A 12650-nucleotide genomic window follows, 5' to 3' on the forward strand; every position below is an offset into this window, starting at 1 on the left:
TCGTTTACTAAAAAGAGCCAGATAGTCATAAAGTAGATTGTTTCTAACCCACTACACGTTTTGACACGGAAAATTGAAGATGAGTTCCAATAATTCCCGATTACGCAACTTTCAGGTGTAACATTCAGAGTGCAGTAACAACCTTTTTGGACAGATGGCGATATAGCACTTGTATTATACATCAGCGTAAGGAGGTTTAAACGGAAGTCCGCCAAACACGAAGAAGAGTAGTATCCGGTGTGGGTGGTTTATTTTATGTTGGTTAATGGCGGCCGCGTACAGCGTTGTCTGTCAACATCTTCACGGTTTTAATTGTAACTGTCTAATTGTAATCGAACATGTACTCGGGTGTGTTGGGAATGCAGGGTAGTTACACAATATTTATGTTCAACTTTCAGGTTGGATCATGTGCCGTGGTGCTTGGAAATTCACGGTTTAAGGCGAGGCGAAAACGACGTAAACGGTGAGACTTGGCACATGTCATATGCAAACGGCACTTTGTGTTGTTTTCGTCAGAATTACGTGCTATTTTTTGTCTTATTGCATCCATACATTTTTCGTGGGTTGTGTTTGTTTATGCGCACGTGTGCACGCTACGACTATGATCGTGTCCGTTCCAGCTGAGCAATGGAGGACGAAGAAGGAGAGAATGTCAGCGGGTGTGAAGTAGCCGAACTTCGTCTCCAGGTGGAGTCGTTGAAGGAAGAGCTGAAGGAGTGCAAAGCTGAGCTGGCCAAGTTGCAGAAGCAACTGGGTCATTCCGAGAGACTGCAGAAGAGCACAGAGAGCTACAACGAAGATTTGAGGAAACAGGTCCACTTTTGTCCAAATGCATTCTCATGATATGCAGTTCAAAAGATGGTAGAAATTTGTTGTCATTGAGATAGTGTACATATTTTTATGTTTTTTTTATCCTAACTTTAGAACCTCACTTTATCCCAACGTGTGTTTGTAATACACAGTATCATTCAATGGCCAATTAAAAAACTGGTGGTCCAACAGCCACATATTTGACTCAGATTGTAATTACAATTATCCAATTTCAGGTGGATCAACTGAGTGCAGAGATTCATGAGTGGAAGAAAAAAACTAAAGACAAAGTTCACATCGAAACTCAGACCGAAGAATATGTTTGGACTGATACAGGTGTCTTATTTTTTTTACTTAGTAATTGGCCAATGCCCCAAGAGTTAGTAAATGGTCTCTAATGGTGTTCTATTTCTCTCCAGACTATTATAACTACTACTATGGCGACTACTCTCAGAAAACAGAGGCTACAAACTCCCAGGAAAGTATGGAGGCGACTCAAGCAGTGGAGGCAACTGGTGGGGGTGACACGGCAGAGGTCACAACGGATGAGCCAGCGGATGCAGCAGCAGCCGTGGCTGCAGATGTGTCTGCTCAACCTGATAGCAGCGCGGTAGCCGCCGCCGCAGGGGTATGTGTGCCTCAATAGAGCTCACTCATTTTTAATTTTACATATATTTTTGGTGAAAAATCCTTTAGGGTTTACACGGTCAAACCTATTTACTACAGTAGCATAATGACATGTGAAGAGTATTTTTTTTTAGCATGATTTGTCTTCCAGGAGAGTGATGCGGCATCCATTGCTGATATGTTGAGAGCTACCGCCGAGGAGGCCATGACGCAGACAGGTTTTGTCTTTGACGAGACAACCGGCATGTACTATGACCACAGCACTGGCTTCTATTATGACTCGGTTTGTAATGGTTTTTTTTTCCTGCAAGAATGTACGGTTCAAACGGGCCAAGATTTTTTTGAGAAATTTGGGACATACTGAAAGTCATTCAACTCATTTGAACCTGCGCAATTCCCCCCTCAGGCCAGCCAGCTATACTACGATGGGACCACGGGCATTTACTACTACTACGACGCAGAAAGTGGACGCTACCAGTTTCACTCCAAGGTTGAGGTTTCTGCTGCGAACACCGGCGACCAAGATGAGTGCACGACTGACAAGAAAGGAAGATGGTTCAAGAGAGGTGCGAGGAAAACCTCAACGTACAACGATAAGGTAAGTAACAGACAGATCTTTCAAATGGGCACGTGATTGCCATGTTAACTGCTGGCTTTCGAGCGGTTAGGAATTAATTTTGGTCTCAGTCTTTAAATGCATGCTGACTTCCCCCGTGTGTCAAAACTGTGAAGCTAGCTGACTAAAAGACTATTCCTCCGACCCAGGTGCACGAGCTGACTAACTCGTTGGCTAATATGAAGATTTTCTCAAACTGGAACTCTGCTTGCCCCAGAGGTACATATTTTTAATCACCAAAATTAGCATCGGTTATCTCGCAACACACTTTCACCCTAAGAAATATGAGGATTTGAGCTCGTAGAAAAAAACAACCCCATCCGTCATAAACTCCCTTTGAAGACTGAGACCGAATATATTCAAAATGTGCCACTTGGAAGCTCCAAAGCCAGCCACGTTCCCATCAGTGAACAGTATGAGAGAATCTAATCGCTCACGATCTAACGGCAGGATTACACGTATGATGACGTCAAGTCGGATGAAGAACAGCAATCAAAGCGCGCCACCGAATCCCGAAAAAGTAGACGACGATCTCGTAGTCCCTCGCGAGAAAGAGACTCCAAACGGCGAAGCGAGAGGGACAAGTCTTCCTCCAAGAGAAAAAAGCACAAAAGTGGCTCAAGTCACGACGAAAAGAGAAGGTCCAAGAAGAAAAAGAAGCGATCCAAGTCGTCGTCGCGTAAAAAACATCGCCGCTCGCCAACTCGGAGCGGTGACTTGGAGGGTAACAGCGAAGCTGAGGAAGGAGAGCTCACAGAGTCCGAGAAGGAGCCGTGGGAATCTCCGCCTGATGTGTCGCCTTCTCGGAGCTCTCCTTGCAACCACAGCCCCGAATCCGAGATGGAGACTCAGTGTCGGGCAGGTGAGCTGGCAACGAGCTGCGTCAGAACTTTTCAGGACCTTTTAAGCCCGGTGATGGATGGGAACCAGTTAGAGCAGTGAGCTCAAAAAGTTAAGCTGCACCATGGCAGAATTGAATTGTGTGGAGCAATACGTTGCCAGAATAATAACGAGTGGCTTAAAGGACAACCGACGCCTCCCGACAAGTTGTGTCCATAATTTGTAAAATGGCTTCAAATGACTTCTACTGAGCGTATTTTAGAAAGATTCCACCACATATAGCTATATTTTACGTTTTAAGACTTGCGCTGAATATTCAGGAAGTCTTGTTTTTGAGTTGGTGACGAGTCCGTACGTGACGTCACTGAAGGAACGCCGCTGACCGAGAAAGGACACAATGCATTTTGTGGTACTTTGTTTGTTCTAAAAACTTTAGAAAAAATTAGAAGGAAAAAACATAACGCGATGGTGAATCGTTGTGTGTTGCACCGAGACAACTATTTGATATTCGCTGACACAAATCAGCCCATTTCCACTGAGCTTTGTCGCCATTTTCTGCATTTTTTGGGTGCTACATTTCTGTCCAGATGCCTCAAAATGACACGTAATAAATTCTTTAATTGATTGCGAACACGTATCCTTTCCTATTTAGAACTATTTGAATCATATTCATAACTGGATGAGTAACAAGAAAGCATCTTCTCCGAATCTGAAGCCATTGTTTTGATTCTCGAGTAAGGCAAGACGTCTTGCCGTGACACCACGAACAAGGGGGCGGGACCTTCTAAAACTGGCCACTTCTGGGTTCAATTTGAAGTAGTTTTTAGACACTTTAAGTCATTTTTATTGGTGTTTTGCATTTGACTAAAAATATCATCCTGCGTGTTTGAGGTATTTTAGATGCGATTAAACGTTTTTCTCATGTCAGTTCGGAAACACAAAAGTGGTGTCGGTTGTCCTTTAAGCAGTTGATTTTGGTTTCAAAATCCTTCTAAAAATCCTGCGCACTTGACATCTCATGTTGTTTTTGTCACAGAGTTATGGCCGCCCTGCGTGAGAGTCACGGTGGTGCGCTCCCCGGTGCTACAGGTTGGCACGTTGTTTATCATCACAGCTGACTCAGCGGCCACCATCGGCAGGTTGTGTTCCTTTTTTTTTTGACGCCGCCAGAAAAATGATCAGCACTCAGACTACAAGCAGATTCCTCGAAAGGCGCACAGATTGGAAAAAGAAAAAAAAAAAAAAGAAACTTTGCTGTGTTATGTTGCAGAGAGAAAGATATGGACCACGCAGTTCGGATCCCGGAAATGGGGGTTAGCAAGGTATGCTGAGAAATGACTCCAATTAATGAGAATAAATGAAATGTATTATTTATTTATTTATTTTTTTTTTTATTGTTATTATCTGCTATTATATTTATTTATTATTATTATTTTTTTTTTGTTTTTTTTATTTGTTATAATTTTTATTTTATTTTTATTTTTTTATTATTATTATTATTATTATTACTATAATAAAAATGATGTTTGACAATTGTTTTGATTGGTTGTAGGTGCACGCCGAGGTCTACTTTGACCAGCAGCAGCAGAGCTACATGCTCGTGGATCAAGGAAGTCAGAATGGAACGGTGATCAACGGCAACAGAATCTTGCAGGTGCAGCGTTCCCCCCCCCGCCCTCCCCTCGACGCACTCCATCCTCGCCACACAAAGGGTTGCTATTTATTGCATATCAATGCCACAAAACAGCAGGAAAGCACTTTTGCCTACTGCACAAAGCTGTAGCCTAACCAAATGAAGCTCCTCACCTCAGCTCAATGCGTTTGCTCGGCATCGAACATGGCACCAGGTGATGCCAAAAATGGGACATTTATTTATGTAATTATTTATATGTCAGTTTATTCATTTATTTGTGCATTTATTTATTCATCTGTTTATTTATTTCTTATCAAAGAATATATTTTTATATTTTATATAATAAAATATATTTATATTTTTATGTATTTATTTCTTTGTTGTATTTATTTTAATTTACTTCTCCATTTTTTTATCTATTTATCAGAATCAGAAAGCCCTTAATAATCTCACAGCGGGGAAATTTGTAACTCACCACTTTTTACATTTATTTATTTATTTATTCATCTGTTTACTTATTTCTCATCTATTTTTATGTATTTATTTCTTTGTCTGTTTATGTATTTTTGCTTATTATTTGTCTGTTTGTTTTTATTTATCTATTTTAATTTACTTCTCCATTTTTTATCTATTCATCAGAATCAGAAAGCCCTTAATAGTCCCACAGCGGGGGAAATTTGTAACTCTTTTTTGAAATTTGAACACCCCCCCCCCCCCCAAACAATTTTTGAAAAATTCACAAGTAGGCAAATTTGAATAGCTTTCTATCTCTTTGAGTTACTTCCGGGTTGAGTGGAGACTCACCCATAGAAAAACGTATCCTGTGACTGTAAAGTGACCTTGATAGTTTTGAAAGGCGCTTAGAAATGAAATGTATTATTATTATTACACTGGTTAAAAAATTACAGTATTTTCCGCACTATACGGCACACCTAAAAGCTTTCAAATTTTGTTCAAAAGATAACCATGCGCCCTATATACGGAATATGTTTTTCCACCTATGCTAGGTTGAGCCTGCAGCGTGAATGAATGGGTTTATGTCATTTTTAGACGGCAGCATCGTGCTTTGTTCTCCGCTTTCCATAGCCCAAAACCAAGTGTGAGCCGCACCCGCTGACCCACGGCGACGAGGTGAAGATGGGAGACACGGTGCTGTCTTTCCATATCCACACCGGGACCGACACCTGCGATGGTTGCGAGCCCGGCCAGATCATGGCTCACCTCAGCAAGCACAAGAAAGAGGACACGCCGGGTGAGTGTATCAAAGACATTTTGTTGTTCTAGATAGGCGACCTAGTCATCCACCACTATGCACGTCAATTTTCTTTAATCGCTGCGTTTTTCCACAGGGCCAACGCTAACCAAAGAAGATAAGGAAGTCCTGAGACAGAAGGAACTCAAATCCATGAAGGCCAAATATGGCCTCCAGGTAAATGGCTCCAGCTTTAGGTCCCCCGCTATCCCCCCCATGCCTTTCCATACCGTTTTCCTTCTCAACAGAGTAACGAGTTTGAAGAAGGTAAAGCCCTGAGGAACCCAAAATACAAAGACCGTGCAGAGTCTCGGCGTCAAACTGTCGGCAGCGAGGGACTTTTCCAGCAAGATGATGCCCCCGCTTCCGTTCATGTGTAAGTTTATGCTCACCGCTCTAAAATGTGAAGAACGACAAATAACGGCTTTGTGACTCATTTGATATTTTCGTGCTCCCTCAAAAGCGAGATCAGCGAAGTCAATAAAGGAAGGAAGATGCTGGAGAAGATGGGCTGGAAGAAAGGAGAAGGATTGGGCAAAGAGGGAACCGGGATGAAAGATCCGGTGAGATATATTTTCAGAAATCAAGCTACTCGAAATGTGCCTCTGCATGTCGTCATCAACTGCAATATTCACAATAAAATGTCATTTCTCCATTGCGAACGATTTCTCTAGCCAATTGTGGGACAAAACAACTATTCAGGATCATAATTTTCATTTCAAATAAAAATATAGGCCGCAAATGAAATGGCACTTCCATTTTGACATGGATTTAAAGGTCAACATACACCACTATTTTGTTTTCTAACTGACACCAGAAAAACGTTTTATAGCATCTAAAATACCCAAAACACGCAGTATGATATTTTTAGTCAAATGCAAAACACCAATACAAATGACTTAGTGTGCTAAATCTGCAAAAAATTGGGCATTTTCAGAAAGTCCCGCCCCCAGTTCGTGACGTCACGCCAAGACATCTTGCCTTGCTCGAGAATCAAAACAATGGATTCAGATTCGGAGAAGATGCTTTCTTGTTACGCATCCAGTTATGAATATAATTCAAATAGTTCTGAAGAGGAAAGCGTACATGTTTGCAATCGATTAAAGATGTTCTTCCGGGTCATTTTGAGGCATCAAGACTGATGTGTAGCGTCCCAGAAAATGCACAAGATGGCGCCCAAGCTCCATTGGAAATGGGTTGATTTGTCTGCTTGGAATTCTTGTCAGCAAATATCAAATAGTTGTCTTGGTACAACACACAATGATTCACCATCGCGTTATTTATGTGTTTTCCGTCTAATTTTGCCATCAACACGATGTTTTCAGACCAAACAAAGTACCCAAAATGCATTGTGTGTGGCTTTATCCGTCAGGGGCGTTCCCTCCGTGACGTGACGTCAGGACTCGTCACCAACTCAAAAACAAGACTTCCTGAACATTCAGCGCGAGTCTTAAAACGTAAAATATCACTATATGCGGTGCAATCTTTGTAAAATACGCTAGGTAGAAGTCATTTGAAGCCATTTTACAAATTATGGACACAACTTGTCCGGCCGGAGGCGTCGGTTGTCCTTTCAATCAATTGTCAATTGTAAAACATCAAATAGTGTAACCCGGAAAACCGTGACTAAAAGTTTGAAGCATTTCATCCCTGACATGCAAACTCCAAGAGACACAATTTGCCTTTCATTGCAGCACGACAGCAATACCAAAGCATCTCATAGGCGAGCAATTTCTGGCTGATTTTCAATTTCTGAATAACAAGGGAAATCCTCTTGGTTAGCTATTTGGCTCGTTAACCGCTAATATTAACATCAACATGAAAAACCTGCCCACTTTGAGCTGTAAAACGATAACATTATCTTCAGGCCAGCGATGATGCGACCATTAGGTTTGTTGGTGTAACATTAACCGCAGATGTAAATAGGAAACCCAATAGACCAATGTGGCGGCCATGTTGGTAAGGTCAACATTCCCATCAGTCAACTTACTCCATTAATATTATTCTTTCTCTCAGATTCAACCTCAAATCCGAAAGGCCCAATCAGGTCTGGGAGCATGCGGGACCATGTCTGTGGACGACGCCTCACTAACCAGATCCAAATCCCAGAAGAACTGGGAGAAAGCTCGTGAGCGATTTGCCGACTCGTGCCAGGTTGACACGCCTTCGCCAAATACCCAGTCCCCCAAAGCCTGGGTCAAAGCGGAACCTGAGGCTCCAGACTCCCATGCCAATGTTGATCCAGAGACCCAAAGTTCATGACAACGTCCATACTTGCAATCAAATGAAATTGCCCTCACCAATAATACACGCAATTCTGTAGAGAGAAAAAATCAATGTCAGGGTCCACCCGGCTCTATTGCTGTACAGCCGACATGGCCGCCACGAACTGCTCTCAGCAAATATTGACACGCCGAGGTTGTAAATCTCACAGTAAGCTCATACTCTGAGCAGACATCCGCGCTCAGATGTTCCACACTGCAACTTCAATTCCCAACTCGTGACTAACGTGACCATGACAAATGTGTACTATTACAAACGACTGATGCTTTTATTTTTCATGTTTGGAGATTACTTGAGATAAAAATTAGGCGCCGTCCTTTTATCACGTCAGCGCGTGTTATTCACAACGTCTTGTTTTCCGTCTTATCTTGAAGCTCGTGTTGAGGGTGTGTGAATAGTTGCATGTGTACAGTCAAACGGCTCCGTCACACTCACTCGCAACAGATTGTACAGATCAGGTTTAGTCATGTGACTTCAGTCTATGAAGTAGATTAATTGAGCTTGTTGTTGAAATAAATAAAAATCGCTCATGCCAAGCAGAATGAAGAATACAGTGTCCAGTTTTCAACACATGAAACATCAACAAGGTGACCGAATCGACTCACGTGACGCTGTCTGCGCGACTCCCACTCCCGTTTCCCCCGCTGCTCTTCTGACTTATCGTGCCGCCCATTTTAATCTCCAACCCAATGTGGACACAGCCTGCGGTGCGGGGTTCTTCACTTGACCTTCTCCATGCTATTCACACAACTCTCTTGACACTTGACAGGTAACTCGCTCCCTTCCTCCTTCCCTCCCTCGAAACAAGTGCCTTCCACGAGTCTCCTCCCTCATCTCAGCTGTATACGCTGGAAATCATCATTTTACCGTCTTGAAATTCATTTTTTTGTTTGACCATGCAGCCGTTGTCCTTTTTTTGGATCTGGATTGACCGGTTTCAGACACTTTTCAAGTTACCTAGGACACTTGGTCTCCTTCCAACTGCATATCCAGCAGTTTTCAACAAAATCAAGTTTAAAATGCATCTGATGCTAATCAGCACGCTTCCTGAGGTCATCGGCAATAGTTTCATGAGTGCACGTTAAGGTTATACGTCCAGGGCTATTTCTGATTCGGAGCAGTCTGGAATGCGGCATGAGCAGGTCTACGGTAGGCGTTGCTCACCGGTAAACGTTAACACATCTGCGAGCGAACTCCAGACTTATGATTTCACTTCCTGTATTTTTATGCAAATGACTGAATGACGGGAAGGAAATGTTACCCTTCTTAAAGATGGCTTATGAATAAAAATAAAAGGTCGTCGCAATCTAATTCTGAAAAAAAAGATTTACTCACATCAATATGCATTCAGTCATATTGGATTAAAATTATGAACTGAAATGAACAAGTGCAAGGTGGCTAATTTTGGATATTAAAGACATTTTGCTCCAGGCGGCTAGTGGTCATATGAGCACAATTTGTAATGTGTGACGAGAACATAATTATCAATTTACCGACATCTTAATTTCGACATTACATTGTATGGAAAACAAGAATTTTTTTTCTTGTGCAATGGATTCTCTTGCATAAAAAGGACCAATCAAGGACGGCCAAAAACCTGCTAAATAGCAAACCAATATTCAGTACAAAGACAACTTTGGGACATTCCTTCATAAATCACAATTCATACTCAACTCTATAGACGACTTTCCAACACAAATGTGCCATGCCTGCCACCTGGTGGTGTGTGGCTATATTACAACTTAAAGGACAACCGACGTCACCTTTTTGTTTCTTCACTGACATCAGAAAAACGTTTTATAGCATCTAAAATACCCAAAACACGCAATATGATATTTTTATTCGAATGCAAAACACCAATAAAAATGACTTAAAGTGTCCAAAATCTGCAAAAAATTGAGCTGCGAATTGGGGATTTTCACAAAGTCCCGCCCCCAGTTCATGACGTCACGCCAAGACGTCTTGCATTGCTTGTGAATCAAAACAATGGCTTCAGATTCGGAGAATATGCTTTCTTGTTTCACCTCCAGTTATGAATATGATTCAAATAGTTCTGAAGAGGAAAGCATACATGTTTGCAATCGATTAAAGAATTTATTTGTGCCATTTTGAGGGAACATTGGGGGAAAATCTCTCACCCCAAAAAAAAGGCACAAAATGGCGACCTCCTGTGGCCACCTCCATTTCCACAGGCTGATAAATTCCTTATATGGCGCTTGGACGCCCTCTTCTGGCCTTCTGGCGGCAACACGAGGTCCCCACACCAAACAAGTACAGCAAAAAACATTGACGTGATGGAAGGACCGCAAAAATGCGTCTTTTTTACGGTCCTTTAGTGACGTCACGTACAGACTCGTCACCAACTCAAAAACAAGACTTCCGGAATATTCAGCGCGAGTGTTAAAATGTAAAATATAGCTATATGCGGTGGAATCGTTGTAAAATACGCTCAGTAGAAGTCATTTGAAGCCATTTTACAAATTATGGACACAACTTGTCCGCAGACGTCGGTTGTCCTTTAAACTTTTTTTTTTTTTTTTGCCCGAGGGGAAATGCTTTTAGCAGCTGCATCCAGTGAAAACGTGTTCATTGCTACCAAACCCCAATTTTTATTCATTGAATCTTTATGTTGGATGAAAATAAGTATGAAGAAAAAAACACGGAATAGAACTATAAAAGCCACTTGCTTGAACGCCACATTCTCAACAGATACTTTTTTCCACTGTGAAAGGCTACTGTGGAAAACTTTCCACCTTTGTCTTTCATTCTGAGCGTTTCCTAGCCCAAGGGTGTGTCTCCCTGTGACTTCATCCTCCCAAAAAGTCTTCAGAAGCGTCAGAGGCACACCCGCCCACATGCTACGATCACAATTCGCCTGTTCATTCAACATCAGGATTTGTGCGTGTGTGTGCGTGTCTCAGAAGAGCATCCTGTTTATACAGCCAGACTGGAACTCACATCAGCCTCAACCATTAATAAAGCTTTACTGCACTCTTTACCTATCGGTGTACAATCAGCTGATTGACACACACATTTACACAAAATTACACGCACGCACACAGCGAGACACGGGAATTACTTCTTAAAGGACAACCAACATCACTTTTTTGTTTCCTAACTGACATCAGAAAAACGTTGTATCACATCTAAAATACCCAAAACACACAAGCTCATAAATTCCTTACATTGAGCTTGGTCGCCCTCTTCTGGCTCTTTTTGTGCAACGTGCCGTTTTCAGACCAAACAAGCACAGCAAAATGCATTGACGTGATGCAAGGACTGCTACAATGTGTCCTTTTTTTCGGTCAGGGGCGTTCCTTCAGTGACGTCATGTACGGACTCGTCACCAACTCAAAAACAAGACTTCCGGAATATTCAGCGCGGGTCTTAAAACGTAAAATATAGCTATATGCGGTGGAATCTTTGTAAAATACGCTCAGTAGAAGTCATTTGAAGCCATTTTACAAATTATGGACACAACTTGTCCGCAGATGTCGGTTGTCCTTTAAGGAAAAGCTTGGAACAAAAACAAACAGAAAAGCTCCCCAGCAACAGAACCAAACGCCGAACAAACTACATGCAAGCATAGTGCTTATGTCCAAAAGTTATGGAGCAAAAGCCATCAATCACATCAACTTCTGTTAGCAGAGTGAAGTGTCAATGAATTTAGTGGATTGATCCTACCTTGGTTTATCAGAGCACGTCGTCAGGTCTTGGAAGAATTCAATCCTCCGTTTGAGCTTCGAGAGGACACTGATTTGCTGTGGCGACCCCTTTAAGGGAAAAGCCGAAAGGAAAAGAAGAAGTTTGAGCTTCCGCCGGAGTTGTTCTGGGTGAACTTGTGACTGCGTCTGGTGGAGCTCGGAAATGGGAAATGAGCTACCGAGGCAACAAGCCACAGACAGGGTGGCTTTTAAAGAAACAGCAGTCACACCCTTAATTGTTAAAAAAAATACACGCATTAAATTCCCATCCATTTACAGTCTGATATGCAGGGCGGTGCATTTGTCTAACTGGTTTAAGCCAACATAGAGCTCACATCTGTCACGGACAGTCTCATCAATGTCGAGTTGTGGATCTTCATTTTGTTTTGGTCGTTTTTTTCTTGTTTAGCTTACTTTTATCAATACGCTGTTTCCTAGTATCTGTCAATAAAAACAAACTTTTTTTAATCTCACGAAAAACAACTAAATTGATAAATTAAGTTACTTTTTGTCATGTTAAAAGGCACAGTACGGTACATGTATGTTCTTCCTCTACAGCGGCCATCACACAAGTTTGGATAATAAACTAGCAAAGGGTTCCCTCTAGTGGTTGTATTTCAGAATGCAGATTTGCACAACTGCAACCTGATTTTTTTGGGAGAAAAGAGGATTGCGGGGGAATCAATATCAACTCTTCATTCCGCACAGGAGGGATGGAGATGAGATTTGAATCCCAAACCACATACCACATACCTTTTGCACATTTGTTCATCCTGTGCTTGCACCAAAACAATCATAAACAAAAAAATATGGCAAATTTGTATTGGGTTAAAACATACAGCAATTTTCGATAATACAGATTGGACACAGAAACCCTTTCATTAC

The 12650-nt window shown here is 41.9% G+C and overlaps 2 protein-coding genes across 5 annotated transcripts in view; one reads left to right on the forward strand and one right to left on the reverse strand.

Moving 5' to 3' along the window:
* LOC148889974 (transforming acidic coiled-coil-containing protein 1-like) overlaps positions 1 to 12053 on the reverse strand; it is a 30051-nt gene extending 17998 nt beyond the window's left edge. The window contains exon 1 of one of the 2 annotated variants that reach the window (XM_089009790.1): positions 11746 to 12053. In XM_089009790.1, the coding sequence (XP_088865916.1) occupies positions 11746 to 12038 (293 nt within the window). In that variant the 5' untranslated portion in view covers positions 12039 to 12053. Of the gene's footprint in view, positions 1 to 8666; positions 9212 to 11745 lie in introns of those variants that run through there. The other variant, XM_089009792.1, reaches the window with a different exon arrangement.
* On the forward strand, positions 217 to 8603 carry aggf1 (angiogenic factor with G-patch and FHA domains 1). Of its 3 annotated transcripts, XM_089009794.1 has the most exons (16): positions 217 to 314; positions 399 to 463; positions 621 to 813; positions 1047 to 1146; positions 1230 to 1438; positions 1589 to 1720; positions 1844 to 2035; positions 2504 to 2915; positions 3930 to 4032; positions 4164 to 4215; positions 4446 to 4547; positions 5613 to 5778; positions 5876 to 5955; positions 6027 to 6154; positions 6242 to 6341; positions 7795 to 8603. In XM_089009794.1, the coding sequence occupies exons 3-16, from the start codon at positions 628 to 630 to the stop codon at positions 8038 to 8040; spliced, it is 2208 nt and encodes a 735-aa protein (XP_088865920.1). In that variant the 5' UTR covers positions 217 to 314; positions 399 to 463; positions 621 to 627; the 3' UTR covers positions 8041 to 8603. The 3 variants fall into 3 exon arrangements, with proteins under 3 accessions (XP_088865920.1, XP_088865922.1, XP_088865919.1); XM_089009796.1 differs by lacking the exon at positions 2504 to 2915 and adding an exon at positions 2203 to 2272 and having other exon boundaries at positions 240 to 463; XM_089009793.1 differs by having other exon boundaries at positions 241 to 463.
* Positions 12054 to 12650: the final 597 nt, after the last annotated feature.

Source organism: Hippocampus bargibanti, linkage group LG12, assembly GCF_051943395.1.
Source record: "Hippocampus bargibanti isolate YZ-2025 linkage group LG12, ASM5194339v1, whole genome shotgun sequence".
Taxonomy (NCBI): Eukaryota; Metazoa; Chordata; class Actinopteri; order Syngnathiformes; family Syngnathidae; genus Hippocampus; species Hippocampus bargibanti.

What these genes read in the sequence shown, in the direction of transcription:
- aggf1 (XM_089009794.1), top strand. Translation starts at nt 628, where the DNA reads ATGGAGGACGAAGAAGGAGAGAATGTCAGCGGGTGTGAAGTAGCCGAA. An exon ending in GGAGACTCAGTGTCGGGCAG is followed by an intron (nt 2,916 to 3,929) that starts GTGAGCTGGCAA and finishes TTTTTGTCACAG; the next exon opens with AGTTATGGCCGCCCTGCGTG. An exon ending in ACGGCAACAGAATCTTGCAG is followed by an intron (nt 4,548 to 5,612) that starts GTGCAGCGTTCC and finishes CGCTTTCCATAG; the next exon opens with CCCAAAACCAAGTGTGAGCC.